The 22,741-nt window shown below is 39.5% G+C and overlaps 1 protein-coding gene across 22 annotated transcripts in view; it reads left to right on the top strand.

The window, feature by feature from the left end:
- Nucleotides 1–22,741, top strand: part of mppe1 (metallophosphoesterase 1) — a 323,001-nt gene that overhangs the window by 99,344 nt on the left and 200,916 nt on the right. The window contains exon 9 of one of the 22 annotated variants that reach the window (XR_010893769.1): nucleotides 424–1,610. The exons of 18 other annotated variants lie outside the window; for them this stretch is intronic. Coding sequence is in view for 3 of the 4 variants with exons in the window: in XM_067377825.1 (XP_067233926.1) it covers nucleotides 424–513 (90 nt within the window). In the remaining variant the exon portion in view is untranslated. Of the gene's footprint in view, nucleotides 1–423; nucleotides 10,593–22,741 lie in introns of those variants that run through there. 3 more of the 22 variants (XM_067377825.1, XM_067377824.1, XM_067377826.1) reach the window with 3 other exon arrangements.

The raw sequence follows: 22,741 nt of genomic DNA, 5'->3' as shown, positions 1-22,741 counted from the left end.
TTTTGTTCACCCTCTTGTCACTTCAAAACTGTAAGTCTTATTTTTTTCCATGGAACACAAATGCACCGTAAAACCTATTAAGCTCAAATTACTCAATTTTTGTAGACACCGATTACCTCAAAACTTTTAAGTAAATCAACTCAATTTTTAAAGTAAACAATAAATATAAATAACAATTTTCAAACTAATTTTTTATTTTATTTTTTTATTTAATGTTTAAGTGCACTGTACTTAAAACTATTGTTTACCATTAATGTTTTTCATTTCTCAATTATTTTGATGCAGTGGTACTTTATTAAATACAAATATTAACTCAAAAATACACCTATGCATAAGGCTAATAATTCATCATGCTCTTTTATTCAACCTTTTTTTTAAAACCTTTTGACTGTGTATTTCTCAACATGTCAAACACACTGGAAGATCATCTTCCATCACAACTGCAGTGCTTGCAGGACTTTCGTTGTCCATGATGACAAAATCAACAGGAGTGAAGTTTTTTTTGTCAGTTGATGTCAGTGATGTCTGGCTTGGACAACTCTTCCTGGAATAAGCATAGAGGGTAAAACTGTAAATTTAAAGGATTAATTCACTTATAAATGAAAATTTCCTGATAATTTACTCACCCCCATGTCATCCAAGATGTTCATGCCTTTCTTTCTTCAGTCGAAAAAAAAAAAAAAAGGTTTTTGAGGAAAACATTCCAGAATTTTTCTCCATATAGTGGACTTCAGTGCAGCTTTAATGGGCTCTACACAATCCCAGATGATGAATACGGGTCTTATCTAGTGAAACATTCTGACATTTATATACTTTATAACCACAAATGCTCATCTTACACTGCTCTTCATTCCGCCATGCATGCATCACGTTGGAAAGGTCACGTGTGTGTGACATAGGTGGAAGTACCGATCCAGTGTCTACAAAGCAAACATGCAAAGATTAAGCCAAACGGCCTTTACAACAACAACAAAAAAAAAAGTTAAAACAATGATATCGGACGATTTTGATGAAGTTTTTTGCCCTACTGCGGTACTTCCGTGGATTTACACGTGACCTTTCTAATGTAATGCATGGCGGATCGCAGAGCAGTGCAAGATGAACATTTGTAGTTAAAAAGTATATCATTTTTATTATTTATTTTAGAAAATGGCCGATGGTTTCTGTAGGCATTTAGAACTTCCCACTTCCTGCTTCGCTACTGTTCGGACGCTCTTGTTTACAGCTCCGCGCTTTGCTCTATTGCTTTTATATTTTATCTCCTAATTTTAACTTCAGCAAATCAACACAGTGCTCAAACGACAAATCTTGGCAACAACAATCTTTTTAACTGGAAGAATTGCTACAAAAAAAGGGGAATTTTAATCCAACCAGCCTCCCACTGACGGCAGCCATCAGCTTACATTCCGGAGAAGGGAAAACACAGCTGCCTACATCCAAAAGGATTAGAAATAATATGCCTCCTCTGGTTGAAGAATCTACCTGCTGCACAAACTGCCACAGACTTCTACAAAGGATTGCAGTTCTTGAAACAAAGTTACTTGCGGGACTACCAAACCAGAAGGAACACACAACAGAGCCTCGTCATGGACGTCCTCAGCCCACAGTCGGTGAGTCCCATGAATCTAATGCCCCTAAACAGACCGTACTCAGTGCCGGAACTGATCAGCATATTAATCGATGGCACACACAGGGAGCGAGACCCAAGTCAAGTCAAGTCAAATTTATTTATATAGCGCTTTTACAATTGGTAATTGTTCAAAGCAGCTTTACATATTAGAAGCACAGAAAAAGGGAAGTGGTTAAAAATAAGCTGTACAACCAAGCGTGGTAATATGTAACATATACAAGATGGTGCTACATTAAGCCAATGTCGGCTGACTCCCAGGGATGGAAAAAAAACCCTAGGAGAAAAACCCAGCGTGCTAGCACTGGGAAAAAAGTCCTAGGAGGGGAAAAAACCCCTTGGAAGATATATATAATATATGTAAATGGATATGGAGATCAAAATCTGAATTATACATTTTTATTATAGAGATTAAAAATAGATTATATATAAATATATGTAAGCGGATACGGGGATTAAAAATCTGAATTATAGATGCAGCCAGAACTGGGTCTGTAGGCCCACTGTCTCCTGGGCTACGTTGTAGTCAGGTCCAGACACAGGTTCCGCATCTGATCTGGATACGGCCTGAATCCAGCACCCGGCAAACCTCAGGATAAGCAGAGAGACAGATATTAGCGGAGATGCCATTCTTATTCTGATGTTCAGGTATATCTAGTGTTATAGGAAAAGTTCTCGGTTCCGGCCGACCTAAATATTGCAGCGTAACAATCCTTTAACGGATTTGAAAAATGTTAATGTATTGATAATGTGTTATGCGTATGCAAGAGCAAAGAGATGTGTTTTTAGTCTAGATTTAAACTGACAGAGTGTGTCTGCTTCCTGAACAATGCTAGGAAGATTGTTCCAGAGTTTAGGTGCTAAATAGGAAAAGGATCTGCCGCCTTCAGTTGATTTTGATATTCTGGGTATTATCAACTGGCCTGAATTCTGAGATCGCAATAAACGTGAAGGACTATAATGCACCAAGAGCTCACTTAGATACTGGGGAGCTAAACCATTTAGAGCTTTATAAGTAAGTAGCAAGATTTTAAAATCTATACGATGTTTAATAGGGAGCCAATGTAATGTTGACAGAACTGGGCTAATATGGTCATACTTTCTGGTTCTAGTAAGAACTCTAGCTGCCGCATTTTGGACCAATTGTAGTTTGTTTAAAAGCCGAGCAGAACAACCACCCAGTAGAGCGTTACAATAATCTAGTCTTGAGGTCATGAATGCATGAAACAGCTGTTCCGCATTTGTCATTGAGAGCATATGCCGTAATTTAGATATATTTTTTAGATGGAAGGAAGGCGGTTTTACAGATGCTAGAAACATGACTTTCAAATGAAAGATTGGTATCAAAGAGCACACCCAGGTTCCTAACTGAGGACGAAGATTTAATGGAGCACCCGTCAAGAGTATTCAAGGTTTTTTCGTGAGGAAGTTTTTGGTCCAAAGATTAGGATATCAGTTTTTTCTGAATTTAATAATAAGAAATTTCTTGTCATCCAGTTTTTAATGTCAGCTATGCATTCTGTTAGTTTTGTGAATATGTAGGTTTCGTCAGGGCGCGAGGAAATATAGAGCTGAGTATCGTCAGCGTAGCAGTGAAAACTAACACCATGCTTCCTAATTATCTCTCCTAAGGGCAGCATGTACAGAGTGAAAAGCAACGGTCCTAGTACTGAGCCTTGTGGTACTCCATATTTAACCTGTGATCGATACGACATCTCTTCATTAACTACTACAGACTGATAACGGTCAGATAAGTATGATTTGAACCATGCCAAAGCAATTCCACTAATGCCAATATAGTTTTCAAGTCTTTTTAGAAGAATGTTGTGATCGATAGTGTCAAAAGCAGCACTGAGATCTAATAACACTAATAGAGAAATACAGCCACGATCGGATGATAAGAGAAGATCGTTTGTAACTCTAACGAGAGCAGTCTCAGTACTATGGTTTGGTCTAAATCCTGACTGGAAATCCTCACAGATTCCATTTCTTTCTAAAAAGGAACACAGTTGTGTTGAAACTGCCTTTTCTAGTATCTTTGACAGAAAAGGTAGATTCGAGATTGGCCTGTAATTTACTAAATCTCTCGGATCTAGTTGAGGTTTTTTAATAAAAGGTTTAATAATAGCCTGCTTAAAGGTTTTTGGCACGTATCCTAGTGTTAAGGATGAATTAATTATATCAAGAAGTGGACCTACGACCTCTGGAAGCATTTCTTTCAGTAGTTTAGTCGGCATTGGGTCTAACATACATGTTGTTGATTTTGAAGTTTAGATAATTCTTCCTCTCCTATAGCGGTGAATGATTCTAGTTTTACCTCAGGGACACTACAGTGCACTGTCTGAAGCGAAACTGTAGACGGTTGCATGTTTATAATTTTCTCTCTAATATTATCAATCTTGCAAGTAAAGAAGTTCATAAAGTCATTACTGCTGTGCTCTATGGAAACGTCAGCAGTTGAATCTCTGTTTCTAGTTAATTTAGCCACTGTGTCAAACAAATGCCTAGGATTATGTTTGTTTTCTATTAAGAGATTTGAAAAATAAGTAGATCTAGCATTTCTTATAGCAGTTCTGTACTCAATCATTTTTTCTTTCCACGAAAGGCGAAAAACTTCTAGTTTTGTTTTCTTCCAACTATGTTCAGCTTTTCTAACAGCTCGTTTTAGAGCCCGAGTGTGCTCATCATACCACAGCGTTGGATTAGTTTCCTTAATCTTCTTTAGACGTAAAGGAGCGACTGCATCTAATGTGCTGGAAAAGAGAGAGCCAATAGTTTCTGTTGCAGCATCGAGTTCTACTAAGTTGTCAGGTATACTAAGGCGATGAAACTGCTCGGGGAGATTATTTATAAAGCAATCTTTAGTGGTAGACGTGATGGTTCTACAATATTTATGGCTGGGTGGTGGTTTTTCAGCCTTGGCTAATTGTATTATACACGAGGCTAGATAATGATCTGATATATCATCGCTCTGCTGTAGAATTTCAACAGCATCAATATCAATTCCATGCGACAGTATTAGATCTAGGGTATGATTATGACAATGAGTGGGTCCTGACACGTGTTGTCTATCTCCAATAGAGTTTAAAATGTCTGCAAATGCCAATCCAAATGCGTCTTTATTATTATCTACATGGATATTAAAATCACCAACAACAAGGACTTTATCCGCAGCCAGTACTAACTCTGATAGGAAATCAGCAAATTCTTTGATAAAGTCAGTATGGTGCCCTGGTGGCCTGTATACAGTAGCCAGCACAAATGTCAACTTACATAATGTTACATAAAGCACCATCACTTCAAAGGAATTATATTTAAAATTCTTTTGAGTGATTCTGAATATATTACTATAAATTACAGCAACACCTCCCCCTTTGCCTTTCTGTCGAGGATTGTGTCGATAATCATAACCTTGAGGACTAGATTCATTTAAAGTAATGTAATCGTCTGGTTTTAGCCAGGTTTCTGTCAAACACAGCAAGTCTAGTTTATTGTCTGTGATAATTTCATTTACAATAAGTGCTTTTGAAGAAATAGATCTAATATTCAGTAACCCAAGCTTTATCATTTGTTTATCTGATTTATCTGTGATTTTCATTTTTTGAACATCAATTAAATTTTTACCCTTAAAAGGTTTCGGAAGTTTTTTGTATTTACTAGTTCGAGGTACAGACACAGTCTCTATGTGATAATATCTAGGTGAAAGAGTTTCTGTGTGCTGTGAATTATTTGAGTTCTGTGACGTGAGGCGGCTAGCAGACGGTCGGTTTAGCCAGTTTGTCTGCGTCCTGATCTGGGCCCTGGTTTGTCATGTTTCAGCTCTAAGACTATTTGCCAAATTTCTAGATAGAAGAGCAGCACCATCCCGGGAGGGATGAATACCATCTCTTTTCAACAGATCAGGTCTGCCCCAAAAGCTTTTCCAATTGTCTATGAAACCTATATTATTCTGCGCACACCACTTAGACAGCCAGCCATTGAGTGATGATAACCTGCTAACTATCTCATCACTCCGACGAACAGGAAGAGGGCCAGAACAAATTACTTTTGCTGACATTGAATTTGCGAGTTCACACACCTCTTTAATGTTAATTTTAGTGATCTCCGACTGGCGAAGTCGAACATCATTTGTGCCGACGTGGATAATGACTTTAGAATATTTACGTTTAGCATTAGCCAGCAATTAGTGCAGACACAATCTTGACTGAGCCCTGCCCACAGAGCTCACCGAGAGACAGTGACGCATTAGACCTGCTCCAAGATTCAGCACCCAAGCATCCAGCACCTCCTTCATCTGTTCTAGGTGAATCAAAAACAACCGATAACAGCTCTCAGTGATGTGTGTCGGGTCCCCGCTATGATAACAGTGACTTTATCAAATGTTTACAGAACAAGCGTGAACCCAGTTTGCCTGCAGCTTTCTCTATTTCTGTTTTATTACGTTATAGAAAGCCTAAGGCCTTTTCAAACAGTTTGGCAAACCCATTTAATCTACTACCTATTACACGTCAAACTAAGATTACTGTAGAGACAGAAAGTAAGACTGTTAAGTTAGCACTTCTAAACATACGCTCACTTAAAAATAAATCACTTCTAGTCAATGACTTAATAACCACAAACAACCTAGATTTTATTCTTCTAAATGAAACATGGCTTGAAGACAGCTGCAGTGCAACAATCCTGAATGAAACAGCCCCTCCTAACTTTACTTTTATGAGTGTCTGCAGAGCTGTTAGGAGAGGTGGTGTAGCTGCTCTATTTAAAGATGTCTATCAATGCAAGCAAGTGTCATTTGGTGATTACTTGTCTTTCGAATACTTGGGTATTGTATTAAAAGGTGCTCCTCGCATTCTACTTATAGTTATCTACAGGCCTCCAAAATACTCTCCAGCCTTTGTGGAGGACTTTACAGAACTGTTATCAGCAATTTCCTCAGAGTTTGACTGTTTTGCTATTACTGGGGTCTTTAACATCCACATAGAAAATGCAGAATCTAATATGGCAAAAGAAATCATAACTGTTTTGAATACTTTTGATCTGACTCAGCATGTACATGGACCTACACACAATCGTGGACACACTCTAGATTTAATTATCAGTAAGGGTCTAAACATTTCATCTATTGTCATTAAGGATGTAGCGCTATCTGATCATTTCTGTATTTTCTTTGAGATATTGATCTGTCCGACTGTTGAAGCTAGATCTGTCTCGGTCAAAAAGTGATGCTTAAATGAGAACACTAGTGCACTGTTTATGAAGGCTATATCTTTAACACCAAGCATATCTGCAGACTTTGTTGATTTTCTCCTTGATTCTTTTAACTCAAAAGTACAGAATGTTATTGATAACATTGCTCCTGTGAAAGTCAGGAAGAAAAGTGGCAGACAAAAAGCACCATGGAGAAACTCAACAGCAGTGCAAAATATGAAAAGACCATGCAGAAAGGCTGAGCGCATGTGGCGAAAGACAAAACTTGAAATCCATTATAACATCTATAAAGATATTCTTCATGCTTTCAATGTGGAATTAGGCAAAGCTATACAGACCTTCTTCTCAAATATTATAAACAGAAACTTAAACAACACCCGCACTCTTTTTGCTACAGTAGAGAGACTAACAAACCCCCCAAGTCAGATTCCCAGTGAAATGCTCTCAGACAGCAAATGTAGTGAGTTTGCTTCCTTCTTCTCTGAGAAAATTAATAATATCAGAAAGGCGATCAGCACATCCTTGAGCTGCACTGGGGTAAAACAGATCAGATCACAACCTCAGAAAGTAGCTATTATGTCTGATTTCAAAGCAATTGATGGTAAAATTTTGGAAGAAACAGTACAGCACTTTAAAAAATCAACCTGCGCCCTTGACACACTTCCCACATCTTTTTTCAAAAGAGTGTTAAACTGTTTAGAAGCAGATGTCCTAGAAGTGGTAAATGCCTCACATCTCTCTGGGACTTTTCCAAAATCCCTGAAAACTGCAGTTGTTAAGCCCCTCCTGAAAAAGAGCAATCTGGATAACACCATATTGAGCAACTACAGGCCAATCTCAAATCTTCCTTTCATAGGCAAGATCATTGAAAAAGTTGTTTTCAATCAGCTGAACAAGTTCTTAAGCTTGAATGGATACTTTGATAACTTTCAATCTGGTTTCCGACCGCATCACAGCACAGAAACAGCACTCATAAAGATAATAAATGATATTCGCCTAAACACAGATACAGGTAAATTATCAGTGCTGGTTCTACTTGACCTCAGTGCTGCGTTTGACACTGTCGATCACAACATTCTTCTTGACAGGCTCGAAAACTGGGTTGGGCTTTCTGGGATGGTCCTTAAATGGTTCAGGTCATACTTAGAAGGGAGAGGTTATTATGTGAGTATCGGTGACCATAAGTCTGAGTGGACATCCATGACATGCAGAGTCCCTCAAGGTTCAATACTTGCACCCCTCCTGTTCAACCTATATATGCTGCCACTGAGCCAAATAATGAGAAAGAACCAAATTGCATATCACAGCTATGCAGATGACACCCAGATTTACCTAGCCCTATCACCCAACGACTACATCCCCATTGACTCCCTGTGTCAAAGCATTGATGAAATTAAAAATTGGATGTGCCTAAACTTCCTTCAGTTAAACAAAGACAAAACTGAAGTCATTGTGTTTGGAAACAAAGTTGAAGTTCTCAAAGTGAACATGTACCTTCACTCTAGGGGTCAAACAACTAAAAATCAAGTCAGGAATCTTGATGTGATTTACGAGTCAGACCTGAGTTTCAGTAGCCATGTAAAGACAATAACTAAATCAGCATATTATCATCTCAAAAATATTGCAAGAATTAGATGCTTTGTCTCCAGTCAAGACTTAGAGAAACTTGTTCATGCTTTCATCACCAGCAGGGTGGATTATTGTAATGGGCTCCTCACTGGTCTTCCCAAAAGGACCATAAGACAGCTGCAGCTCGTACAGAACGCTGCTGCCAGGATTCTGAGCAGAACCCGAAAACATGAACACATCACACCAGTCCTCAGGTCCTTGCACTGGCTTCCAGTTGCATTTAGAATTGATTTTAAAGTACTGTTGCTTGTTTATAAATCACTCAATGGCCTAGGACCTCAATACATTGCAGATATGCTCATAGAATATAAACCTAACAGATCACTCAGATCATCAGGATCAACTCACTTAAAAATACCAAGGGCTCACTCAAAGCAGGGAGAGTCTGCTTTTAGCTGTTACGCCAGCCGCAGCTGGAACCAGCTTCCAGAAGAGATCAGGTGTGCTCCAACAGTAGCCACATTCAAATCCAGACTCAAAACACATCTTTTTACCTATGCATTTGCTGATTGAGCACTGTGCTATGTCCGAACTGTTTGCACTTTATTTTATACGTATTATCTTTTTATTCTTTAAATTATTTTCCTGTTTTTATTTCATTTTTAATGTATTTTTATATCTTTTATGTATCATCATGATTCTGACTTTTAATGCATTTTAAATCCAAATAGCAAAATTATCTGTTTTTACTGTTATTTCTATTCCTTATGTTCTATTTTTATTCTTCTTCTTTATGTAAAGCACTTTGAATTACCATTGTGTATGAAATGTGCTATACAAATAAAATTGCCTTGCCTTGCCTAGATAAGACCCTTGTTCCTCCTCTGGGATCGTGTAAAGCCCTTTGAAGCTGCACTGAAACTGACATTTGCACCTTCAACCTGTTGAACCCCAGTGAAGTCCACTATATAGACAAAAATCTTGGAATGTTTTCCTCAAAAACCTTCATTTCATTTCGACTGAAGAAAGAAAGACATGAACATCTTGGATGACATGGGGGTGAGTAAATTATCAGGAAATTTAAATTTTGGAGTGAACTAATCCTTTAACTAATGAGATTAAAACTAGACATTTATATTTACTGCTAATAGTTCTATTTCCTGTTGACATGTAAACACGAAAATTAACATGGTAAACAAGCAAGCCAACTTTATTTTATATATACTGAAGACAGTGATGGAGGTGGTTAGTGTGGATGAATCTGAATTCACCGGAAGATCATAAACATTCAATGTCACGCATCATCTCTGAAATCTTCCTGGTGTGTATCGCTTTCTTTGATACAGTGAAACTCAGCACAAACCTAAAAAATCACAAACACACACAAGTAAGTATATAACCAACAATATGTTTGGAAAGGAGAAAGACTAGTCTGTGTCCTGTTATCTGAGGAGACATCACACAACTTGCACTTCAAATCAACAGAAGTTGCCTTAAGTGTTGAGGCTCACTCTTTAGTATTCAGCATCCAGTTTATCCTGCAATTAAAGAATGTTTGTAACTTTACTACAAGTTTGTAGATTTGTTTTGTAAACTTAATATTCAGTATATTGCTAAATTCATGTCTGGGTAGCCTAGCCCTAACCTAATCTTGGATGAAGTTAGTGTTAGCGTCTAGTTTTTGCAGGTAGAAATAATACATAGACCAAGTAAGTTTCCCCAAAAGTATCGTAAGTCTAAGTTGATTGTAGAAGCATTTGCCACCACTGGTCTCAATGATCGACTTAGCTCACAGTGCTTTTGGGAAACGCAGCCCTAAACAGTGCACTTAACAAGAGCAACATTCAAATCCTAGGACTGCATTTACTAAAAAAAAATACCAGCTAACGTTAACATTACTGCCCTGTTTTGACGTTAAAACTGCACTATAAGCAGTGACGCTAAAATAGCATTCAAAAGCACTGGGGAAATGACGAGCTTTACCGCGCTGTGTAAAAACAGCCATTAAAACATTTCTTTATCATGATATTCTTACAACATTCAAAAAACAAATAAGAAATGTTCACAGATGTTTTGATTTATTTGTTTTGAATTGTTACATTAAGTTTGCTCCGGTCGCTTGCAAGTGTCCGCCATGTTGAATGGATTCTTCTCGGTTAAGCAACGACGTGACGTGGATGATGTCACTTTACATTGCTCTGTAAACTATATTTTATATATATATATATATATATATATATATATATATATATATATATATATATATGTATATATGTATATATGTATATATGTATATATGGTGTATATATATATATATATATATATATATATATATATATATATATATATGTGTGTGTGTGTTTATATATATGTGTTTATATATATATATATATATATATATATATATATATATATATATATATATATATATATATATATATATATATATATATATATATATATATATGTACACATTAAATGTTTCTTGAGCAGCAAATCAGCATATTAGAATGATTTCTGAAGGATCATGTGACACTGAAGACTGGAGTAACGATGCTGAAAATTCAGCTTTGCATCACAGGAATCAATTACTTTGTCAAATATATTTAAATAGTACAGAGTTATTTTAAATTGTAATAATATTTCACAATATTACTGTTTTTTACTGTATTTTTAATTAAATAAATGTAGCCTTGGTGAGCAGACGAAACTTCTTTTAAAAACATAAAAAATCTTAGTGGTTCCAAACGTTTGGACTGTACTGTGTGTGTATATATATATATATATATATATATATATATATATATATATATCACATATATATATATCACATATACACATACAGGGATGGGCAAAAATACATCAAAATGTATTTTAAAATAAAATACCAAATACCTTAATTTTAAATGTATCAAAATAAACAAAATACAGGAGCCACACCATGTATCAAAATAAACTACTGTATTTTGAAAATACTACACAATACTTTTACAAGGGAGCATGAAATTTCTTCGCAAACCTTCCATCAGTTGGCCTATTTGATCTGTCCCTTCACCATTACACTAACTTGATTAAGTAAACAATGTTTGATAGCAACAGCTTTTCTTTGCCCGAGTCATGCAATAAATCTGACATATGCAACCAGTTAAAGGCACAAATATGTAGGATTTTTAGATTAAAATATTCAAAAACCACTAAAACAATGTTATATTTTTTGTTGACTTGTGTGCTTACATTATCCCAAATGTTTCCAAGAAATTCTAAATCCAGAGAAATAAGCAATTTTAACCAGGACACACACCGTGTCCATGTGTCGCCTATCAATGACATCAATACCCTCGATTTCCCTTTTTATTTTGTTGAAAAACCATGGAAACATCAAAGACACTTTAGTGCTGTTTATTATGAGTTTTATTAGACAGGGAAGCAACTGTTTGGATACATTAATCGACAGAAAAGTCATCATGTTATATCACTTAACACATTAAATGGTTAGTTCACCCAAAAATGAAAATTCTTTTATTACTCATGTATTTCTCACTTTTTTCTCATTTATTACTCACCCTCATGCCGTTCCACACCGTAAGACCTTCGTTAATCTTCAGAACACAAATTAAGATATTTTAGTTGAAATCCGATGGCTCAGTGAGGCCTCCATAGCCAGCAATGACATTTCCTCTCTCAAGATACATTAATGTACTAAAAACATCACTTATAAAGTGATGGCCGATTTCAAAACACTGCTTATGAAGCATCGGAGCACAATGAATCAATGTATCGAATCATGATTAAGATCGTGTGTCAAACTGCCAACGGCTGAAATCATGTGACTTTGGCGCTCTGAACAGCAGATTTGACACGCTTGTGCAGATTCATTGTGCTCTGAAGCTTCCTGAAGCAGTGTGCTGAAATCGGCCATCACTTTATAAGTCGTTATGTTTTTTTTTTGCCGCACCAAAAATATTCTCGTGGCTTTATAATATTAATATTGAACCACTGTACTCACATGAACTGATTTAAATATGTTTTTAGTACATTAATGGATCTTGAGAGAGGAAATGTCATTGCTCCCTATGAAGGCCTCACTGAGCCAGCGGATTTCAACTAAAATATGTTAATTTGTGTTCCGAAGATGAACGAAGGTCGTACGGGTGTAATCGACATGAGGGTAAGTAATAAATGACAGAATTTTCATTTTTGTGTGAACTAACCCTTTAAGGGCCAGATTTACTAAACGGGGCAAATTACTGTGAGAGCGCAATTCCACAAATGTGTTGATGGGAGTGGCAAGTTTTGCACATGATCTGCTGACATGCAAATTAAAGAACATAGACACAGTCAGATCACTTACTCTGGCATTTCAAAGAAATTAATAATCCTTCTACCATGCGCTCTCTGTTCTCCATGGTGTCTCCTCCTAACAGCAACAATTGCAGCCATGTCACATAATAGGTTCAGACATGCTTTTTTAGGGCGTTAAATAATGGTGTAAATACCAGTAAATTGACGAGCACAAACATTAGTAAATCACATTGTGTGATTAATTTAAATATTCCTAAACATGCATATGCAATAAGGTCAGCCACAAACACAACTCGGTCCACGCGTTTTCAGTGCTAATTTTACACTGCGTGTCTTTAGTAAATCCCGACAGTAGTTTTTTAACGCCAAAAGAGGGTTTGCGCTGGCACACAAGCTGTTAGTAAATCTGGCCCTAAGTCTTTTTGTTTGAATCTTGTTTTCTTGATTTATCACGAGTACCATGTTTTACCATGACTAATATTGATCTAGCTTACTGCAGTGTGTAACAAGTTTCTCAAAGCAGCCGCCGAGCGAACGTGCAGAGTAGCACTATACCAATTTTCAACATACAAATTTATCTAATATGATAAGCAGTGTTGCTTTACCCTGTGTGCACATGACCGAAAGAAGCGGAAGCGGCGACTGTGGCATAATAAAAGATCCGCTGTTGTCGAGCTGTGTGTCTGTGTGTGGCTCGTTACTGCTCTCACAGCATTCGGTCCTGCTCTGCTTCATACTACATTAACGTTAATAATCTCTCCATAAACAAGATTTCTGCCTGAGTCCTGTCCCGATTCTTTTCCACCAACTGTAGACGTGAAGACAATACATCCCATGATTCTGTGAAATCAAGGTGTCATCGAGCTTCGCCTTTGTTTTGAATTAGCGATCTTTAGAGACGAAAATTTACATATTGTGGCTTTAACAGAACAAATATTCACATATCCCTATGATTTCCCAGATGAAGGTTAGTTTTAAAGTAACCAACAGTATAATGTTTGCAAATGACTCATAATTGTATCCTGATTTAGTTACTTGGTGTTTGGTAATGAAGGGCATACTTTGCATCAGCAACACTGACTCAATGACAAACAAGTCATTCATAAGAAGACAACTTATGGCACCTGTATTCATAGCAACTAGTTTTTAACCAATTAATCGTTTGATTGTTAATCATAAATATAGGGGGTTACTGCTCGGTAATGTTTTCAAGAACCTTATGTAAATTGGTATACTATTTAGCCTAGGCTACCAAAACAAACACCAAAACTTAACATAAACTGTTATGGAAAGCTGGCAGCCTGCACGTTTCTTGACCACCTTCTTCCATATGGATCAATTTTCTTGATGAGTGGACTTCTGGTTGAGCTGGGTAGGCTGGCGCATTTGGCTGCCTCTCCGCTCCCCGAATAGATAATTTAGAATTTTGCTATGTAAACATCTAAAGTTTACTCAAGTTGCTGTTGAGGCCTCCGCTGTTTTACCTCTTCTATTATCTTACGTTTATGCAGTGATGCTGTGTATTCTGCCTATGTACACTGGGATTTTGCTTCTATTGGTGTTGGCCTGGAGGCTTTCGATTGGCTTTGACGCTGGTGTTGACGCAGCTTCAATGAATATGGCCTTACAGTACACCTCCCTCCGGCTGTTATTCCTGAAGCGGAATTATTATCTGTCTAAAGACACCTACAACCACTGTGACAGGGCTGGATTGTTGCGGCCCAGGTACATTCATTGGAGCTCAGGACGAATCTATGTCTCTTCCTCGTCTTCTTCCATCCCAGTTTTGATCTGTCGATGAAGAACTAGAAGACCGTCTTATTCTGGTGTTGATTTTACTAACCTATCAGTTCTGCCGGGTGAGTTGAAATCCTGTGCTGCAGTGACTGCAAGCCCTTTAAATGCCGTGTTATTAAACGTGCGCTCTGTGAACAATAAACCTTTGCTTCTGTCGGATTTTATCATGGACAAAAAACTTGTTTCTTACGGAAACTTGGGCATAAACAGGACGATGGTCTTCTTTTTAATCAGCTGACTCCAGCTGGCTTTGGGCTCTTTGATGTCTTGCAGACTACAGGTAGAGGTGGTGGTATTATAGCGGTCTATAAACTGCAATACAAGATACACCCTGTGTCCGTACCTTTTTAAAATATTTGAATGCCTGGTTTTAAATGTATCTGCTTCTCATGCTGCTTACCATGCTGCTATGGTCACTGTTTATAGACCTCCAAAACCAAATAAGGATTTTTTTGTCTGAGTTTGCTGATCTATTGTCCATATTGTCTGTCAAATTTAAGAGAATTTTGATTCTGGGTGATTTTAACATGCATGTAGATCAGAAAGTCTGTGGCATGGCCAAGGATTTTCTGTCACTCTTGGACTGTTTTTAATCTCTCTCAGTTTGTAAATGTTCCCACTCACTGTAAGGGGCATACATTGGATTTACTCATTGCAAATTACTCTTTTCTCTCTAATTTTTCTGCTGTGGATGTTGGTCTTTTGGACCATTTAGCTATCTTTTTTAATATTGAGGTATCACTTTCTAGTAGAGAAGTTTCACAATCTATTTCATTCTGTGAATGGCAATCAATTGATCATGCTATTTTTGCAAATTCGATTGTCTCTTCCTTAAATGTTACATCTTCTGCTCCTCTTGAGGATAAAATCTCTATTTTAACAATGTCCTTACAGCCAACTTGGACATCTTTGCTCCCATAAAAACACGTAATGTCTCATTTGTACAGTCGTCCCCTTGGGAAAATGATGATTTGCGTTCCCAGAAGGCAGCATGTTGGAAATTTGTGTCCCTTTATGTCCCTCAGTTCTTGCTATAATAAATGACTCTTTGTCAACTGGTGTGGTGTCAGCAGCACTTAAAACTGCTGCTGTCACACCCATTTAAAAAAAAAAGAAAAATTCTGATGTGAACGTCCTTTCAAATTATCGCCCAATTTCAAATCTTCCATTCCTGGCAAAAATCTTAGATGGTGTGGTTGCTGCCCAACTGAACAATCACTTAATTTAAATAAATTTATTTGAGCCCCATCAAACTGGGTTTCGGAAACTGCACAGCACAGAGACCGCGTTGGTTAAAGTCACTAATGACTTGCTAGTAGCTTCCGACTCAGGCTCCCTGTCTCTTCTCATTCTCTTGGATCTTAGTTCTGCCTTCGATACTATTGATCATGTATTGTTACTTAATCGTCTGGAAACTGTATTTAGTTTGTCAGTGACAGTTCTTGGCTGGTTTAGGCCTTATCTTACTGACCGCAGTCAATTTGTTTTTATGGGTGGCTATAGGTCCAAAGTTGGTTCTTTACATGCTGTTGTCCCACAGGGGTCCGTATTGGGTCCCTTACTTTTTAGTATGTATATTTATCCACTTGGTCAACTACTTAGATCTCTAGACCTTAACTATCACTTTTATGCTGATGATACGCAGATTTATATCCATTCAAGGCCAGGTCAACGTGCATCTTTCCAACTGTATCACTGAGATCAAGATTTGGATAATTTTCTGTCTTTAAATGGCTCTAAAACGGACGTTATGCTTGTCGGCTCTCCTCATCAACTGCGAAATGCTGGTGGTTCTCTTACTTTTTCTGTTGATGGTTTTGACTTGGCAAACTAAAAAATCTTGGTGTCATCTTTGATGCCACGCTGTCATTTGAGCCTTTTGTTCAGAATACGATTAAGACATCCTTTTTTCACCTCAGAAATATAGCATGTTTACGTCCTATGTTGTCCTTTTGCTGTGGCTGACAAATTGATCAGCTCTTTTGTCTTTTCACGTCTGGACTATTGTAATGGTCTTCTAGTTGGAGTATTTAAATCATTACTCAACAAACTTCAATATTTACAAAATTCAGCTGCTAGAGTACTGTCTGGGGTCAGGGCTGGTGATCATATTACCCCTGTCTTGAAGTCTTTGCACTGGCTCCCTGTCAGGTATCGTATTGATTTTAAAGTCCTTATGTTAACTTTTAAGGCTTTACATGATCTGGCTTCTCAGTACTTGACTGATCTTTTAATGCTTTACACACCATGTTGAAATCTGCGTTCCTCTCAGAGTGGACTCTTAGTTGTTCTTAAGACATGGCTTCGCTCAAGGGGTGATAGAGCATTTTCTTCTTATGCTCCTAAGCTTGGGAACTCTCTCCCAGCTGACATCAGGGAAGCAAATACATTAGTGACTTTTAAATCTCTTCTCAAAACATTATATTTTAGGATTGCTTTTACTTGATTAATCATTTTAATCAAATAGAATTTTTTTCTATTTCTTTGATGTATATTTTTTTGTATTTAAAGGTGCTAAAGAGGATCTTTTCGTCGACTGAGAAAGACTGTTACTGAGTTTTTTAAATTAGTGCATGCGTAAGAACAACCCCCCTCCTTCACAGCTCATTTCAAGGGAACGCCTCCCAAAACTCGTGCACGAGTATTGGAACACGAGTGTTTACCACCGGCATTCGCTGTGTCGTGTTCGCGGATTCATTATGTCGGACTCACCGCAGGTAACTCATAATCTGCAGTTGTTACTCCTGTCTCCTGACAAAAACATTTCACGCGATGATCGCGTAAATGATTGGCTGATGTTTTTAAGGCCCTACCTCATGCACAGATCAGTTAAAGACAGTTTCAAGTAATATTGCAAAAATGTATAAAACAAAACATCCTCTTTAGCACCCTTAATATGTGTTGTTTTCTCTGTTTACTTGTAAAGTGCTTTAAGAAAGCCTCTTTTTTATTATTATTATTACATAAACAAAAAAATCTTTTTTTCAGGTCACAATGTATTAAAAACAAAAGGGATTTTAAATAACAAAACATTGAAACCTTGAAACCTTGAGCTATATTAGTGGCCTTCTGCTGCCATCTGGTGGCAGTAAATGACAGTATCAGGCAATTCACTATAAAAAATATGGTTTTAAAGGTTTTTTGACAGGTGTAGCACCACCCATTGCCCGATCTCCACCACTTTTTTTGGGGTGTCCTCAGAGTGTGTCCATACATATGTGCGTTAATTTTGGTGAAAATACCTCATTTTGTTTTTAAGTTATAGACACTTATATATAAGAGAGCATAAAAAATGACCCATGAAAGACTTTGATTGAATTCTTTTTGCCACTTCCTATAAAAATATTGACATTTGGGCTTTAATATCTAGTAAACCAACTTAGGTTCCGTGTTTCCTACAGTGGTTCTGTCTCAATCAGAACGGTTTTGAAGATATTCGCAAAAGTTTTTTAAGCGGTAATTCACAGCGTAGCACAAACCATAAGCCGAAACCTGGCACGTCTGGTATCGTTGGACTCGGCAAGGATTCAGGAGTAAAGATATAACTCCCGTGAAAATAAGTCAACTACACACGGAGTTATATACATTTTCATCCAAAACCATTAAAAACACATTTTTTAAAATGTTTTTTGACAGTTATAGCGCTACCTATGTTCCGATCTTGATAAAAGTTGGCATGCTTCTTTAGAGTCATATGTTGCATGTGTTCACCTTCTTTTGTGAAGTTCTGAGTTTTCATTAACAATTTATAGGCTTTTGAGTATATTTGGCCATGCCCATTATGTAAATGACCCTGTTATAGTGACCCAAGGGGAAAAGTTAAACTTTTTTTTATAAATATTGATCTAGAGAGTCCAGATAATTGTACAGCACTGGTTTGGTCCCGATCAGGTGAAAAAACTAGGACTAGTTCTCAAAAGTAGGTTTTTCACATATTCACAATTAATTAATGAACGATTTGATTGACAGCATTGATTCTTGAGGCAGAGTTGTTCAGCATGAGATCTATCAAATTATATGCATATTGTGTGGATCTGTGAAACACCACCTGATTACAGAGGCGTAAAATCTCATTAGCGCCAACTAATGGCCGATTTCTTTCAAAATGAGTTGATCATGCACACCGAGTTTCGTTCCGATCGGCTTCCATTAACCTTGTCTAATAGGTGCTCAAACTTCATTGGCCGATGGCGGCCATGTTTTTTGAGATACACCAATGTCTGCATAGACTATCATGTCCCCTTGGACCAAGACACTGCATGCCGATCATGTTTTTTTGTGTTATAGTGCCACCTAGTGGCCAATCACTGCAAATTTTTTATCGTGACCAAAAATTTAGCCCCTACACGTGTACAGAGTTTGGTGCAAATATCTCATTTTTTTCTTGAGTTATGCCCATATTAGTAAAAGTGGCTCCGCCCTCATCATACGGTTTGGCGCCCCTTAGCAACCGTAAATCAAAATTTAAATTTCTTTTTTTTGATAAATTTTGATATTCAGACTCCATACATATCTACACTGGTTTGGTTCCGATTGGGTGAAAAACCTAGGACTAGTTAGCAAAAGTAGATTTTGGATAAAATTCAAAATGGCGGAAAAATGTGCATACCGGAAATTAAATCGGAGATATCCACCTGTTTCCGGGAGGTACTACTGTAAAAAAGAACGTGGATACAACTTCCGGTGAGGCGGCGGAAGTAGCATACCTATTGTATTTTGTGTGTTAAATAGCAAAGAGGCTAAGCGTTTTTCGGATCATTGTTTACTTTGTAAAGTTGCAAACCTTTATGAGAGATGTCGTTATGGCACTCAGGGACATTATATGATGTGATATTTTACTCCTACTGGTGTTGTGCGTGCCAGAGCCAGTCGCGTTTCCACTGTCATATATGCGATGCTAAAGGCTACTTATGCTAAACCATTGCAATAATACATACACACATTTATGGGAAATACCAGAGACTCCTTGAGGAACATAGAAAACTCATGTATGATTATAATCGTGTATGTATTTGGTTTAATGTTTTCTGTCTCTTCCCTGTGCCTTTGTTGATACCGGACTAATGTATTCACATGTCACACACACTTGGTTAACTCGTATAACTCATAACTCCTGTTTTCCTCTCATGAGCTCCCTCTGTTGCTCTGGCTGAAAGAATAACAGTAAACTGTATTGAGACGGGAGAGATCAGATTGCAATCATCGCATAACTACGAGGAAAATGAATAAAAATGCTCAGAAAAGTGATGTAAACAAATTATATTTTATCAATATACTTATAAATGTTTACACCTTTGTATTTAAAAAGCCTTAATTGGAGTTGTTTTGTTCATTCTTGTGATCATAAATAAATGGAAGCAGACGCAGCTGAATAGGTATGTGTTCTCTTTTTATGTGAATATAAATAACAGTTAGATTCAGCATGATTGATGTGCACTCCTGACAAATTACTGTTACTGTTTTTATTGTAAAACATTCAAATATTGATGCTGGAATCTTAAATCTTTAAGTAAAGGCCAAACTTCAGCGAGTTTCGATCGCTAAATCTTGAATGACTGTCAACAGTCACTTGTTTACTTCGAACTGGAAGATGCTCCCACTTTTGACACAAGGCCTCATGGGGCGTAGGAAACTTGTGGATATGTTTTGTTTGTTTTGAGCCAAGGATTACAATGATATAAGACACTTTGACTCTACGACAAACAGTCTATGAGTAATGAGTTGTTTCGCATTTTTGATTGCTGTAGTGCCACCTATAACTTCTGTGGTTCTCCTCAAATTGAGGACTATCATCTTGCAAAGTTTCAAGTCTCTAGGCCTTACAGTTTGGGCTGCATGATTCGTTTTACGGCGAAAGAAAAATAATAAAAATCCTTATAATTACAATAGGGTTTCAGCACTTCGAGCTTGAACCCCTAATAATAATAATTAAAGCTGAAAGCAGCATTTACCGGGGTTCAAGCACTTCAAAGCCTTTAAGCTCAAATGCGTAAAAAGGAATAGTTCCCTTTCAGTCGGTCACGTTCGACGTACGTCAGTAGTGACCGACGAATTGGGATATCGCTTAGAGAGCCCTATCAGCTTCGTGTAAACTAAAACAAGCCAATGGAATTGGCGTGCGATATTTGCATAATGCGCACCGCCCCCGACAGGTGTATATAAATAGGAAGCAGATGCAATCGCACTCTGTCTTTCGCTTCGGAGCCATTCAGTGGTGTCCTGTTTAAGAAGACTGTTTGTGTGAACTAAACTGTCTCGAAGAGGATTCACAGCAAACCGTGTGTGCCGGTGTAACGGTGCTACAGCGAGGTCGCGAGCTCCCGATGATCCGAGCTATAGCTCTCAACTGCTGTTTTCACAGCACACGCCTAGAGTGAAAGTGTGTGTGTTGCGATTTGGGCCGGTTCCTCGGTGTGTCCAGGGAGTGGTGTACCTGGCACATCGCATCACTCCCTGTGTGCTTCGGCACGAGCGAGTTGACTGTTTTCCCCTTCTAAAAGAGCTTTACAGACGAACCCTGACAGTATGTCATTTCATCTGTGCGTTAATGGGTGCGGTCGTTCCCTGGTCCCTGCTGATGGGCACAGTCGTTGCATCTCGTGTTTGGGCATTCTGCACGCTGAAGCAGCTTTTGTGGATGGTTCATGTTCCCATTGCGGGAACATGACTATTGCGGTGCTGAGGTCGAGACTCTCCTTCCTGAAGTCTCAGGAAGCGGGGGTCCCCTCTCCTATGCCGTTAGCTTTGGTGTGCCGGCGGCGGATCGGATGTCGATCGCTGCATCGGAAGGTGAGGGGGGGGGGGTCGCGCTGGTCAAATCCAGCGACCCGCCCCAATGCCTTTCTTCCCGGAAGTACACGATGAGGTGACCAGGTCTTGGCAAGCTCCGTATGGGGCTCGTACAGGTCCTGGTCCCTCGTCCGCCTTCACCTCCCTGGACGGCGGGGAAGCCAGGGGATACGCGAGGATCCCGCCAGTCGAGCGGTCTGTTGCGATGCAGTTGTGTCCAACGGCCGCTGGCTGGCGCGGTGAGCCGCGTCTCCCGTCCCAGGCCTGTGAATTCTCAGCCGGTCTGACTGAGAAAGCTTACAGTGCCTGTGGGCAGGCTGCCTCTGCCCTGCACGCGATGGCCCTTTCGCAGGTCTATCAGGCAAAAGCGCTGTCGCAGATGCCCCAGGAAGGTCCTGACCAACAGCTGCTTGGGGAGCTGCGCGCTGCCACTGACCTTGCCCTCCGGGCAACGAAGGTGACAGCGCGTTCTGTTGGCCAGGCGATGTCTACTCTGGTAGTCCAGCAACGCCACCTCTGGCTGACCTTGGCAGACATGAGGGAGACCGACAAACATCGGTTCCTGGGTTCCCCCGTGTCTCCGGTCGGCCTTTTCGGCGACGCGGTGGAGAGCTGTGCCCAACAGTTCTCCGCTGCACAGAAGCAGGCTGAGGCTATCAGACATGTCATGCCACGGCGGTCCGCTGCTGCCTCCACCCAGCCGCCCGTGGCTCAGCCTCAGCCCGCTCGTCGCCAAGGGCGCCCGCCTGCGTCTTCCTCCGCCCCTGCTAAGTCGGCAAAGCAGCAGCCTACACCAGCCAAACAGCAGGGTGTCGGTCGCGGACATGGTGCCCAGCCCGTCTCTGCCAACCCAGGTGGCAAGCGGTCGGGGAAAACTCGGCCCTGAGACGGGCGACCTGGAGCGGAAAGGTTCCTGCCCTTTGGGAGAGTATTCCATCTGCTCTCCCACCCCCGGAGGAGGGCCGGGGGGATTTTGTGGCAGCTGTCCATCTACCGCCGCTGGCTCTCCGGAGTCCAGCGGTACCCACTTTGCCACAAAAAGAGCAGTTTCCTCAAACTCCAGGTCACAACTAGGTGTGTCTGCCAGTGTGCCAGGCCCCGCCTCGCCGCTGGCAGCTCCCTCCCCATTCGCCAGCAGGCGGCAGTGTGATGGCGCAGACCGCGTCCCGTGCGCCGTCTCCCATGCACACTGCTGCCTCGCAGAGTCCGACCCCACTCCGGGCCGCTCCCAAGCCGTCCGAGTCGGGTCCCTCTCTGCCTTGCTGCCCCACCCCCGGTGCGTCTGTGGTGCCTTTGGTCCCGCTGGCTCAGTGTCTGGAAGCGTGGATAGCGCTCCCCAGCCTGTCCAGTTGGCTCATTCGTACTATCAGACTCGGCTATGCGATTCAGTTCGCCCGGCGTCCCCCGGTCTTCAGGGCTGTCCACTTCACTCAGGTGTCGTTGGACAGT

This window comes from Chanodichthys erythropterus, chromosome 23 (assembly GCF_024489055.1).
Source record: "Chanodichthys erythropterus isolate Z2021 chromosome 23, ASM2448905v1, whole genome shotgun sequence".
Taxonomy (NCBI): Eukaryota; Metazoa; Chordata; class Actinopteri; order Cypriniformes; family Xenocyprididae; genus Chanodichthys; species Chanodichthys erythropterus.
Note: the sequence above shows the minus strand (reverse complement) of the source record. Positions and strands in the feature narration are given on the sequence as shown.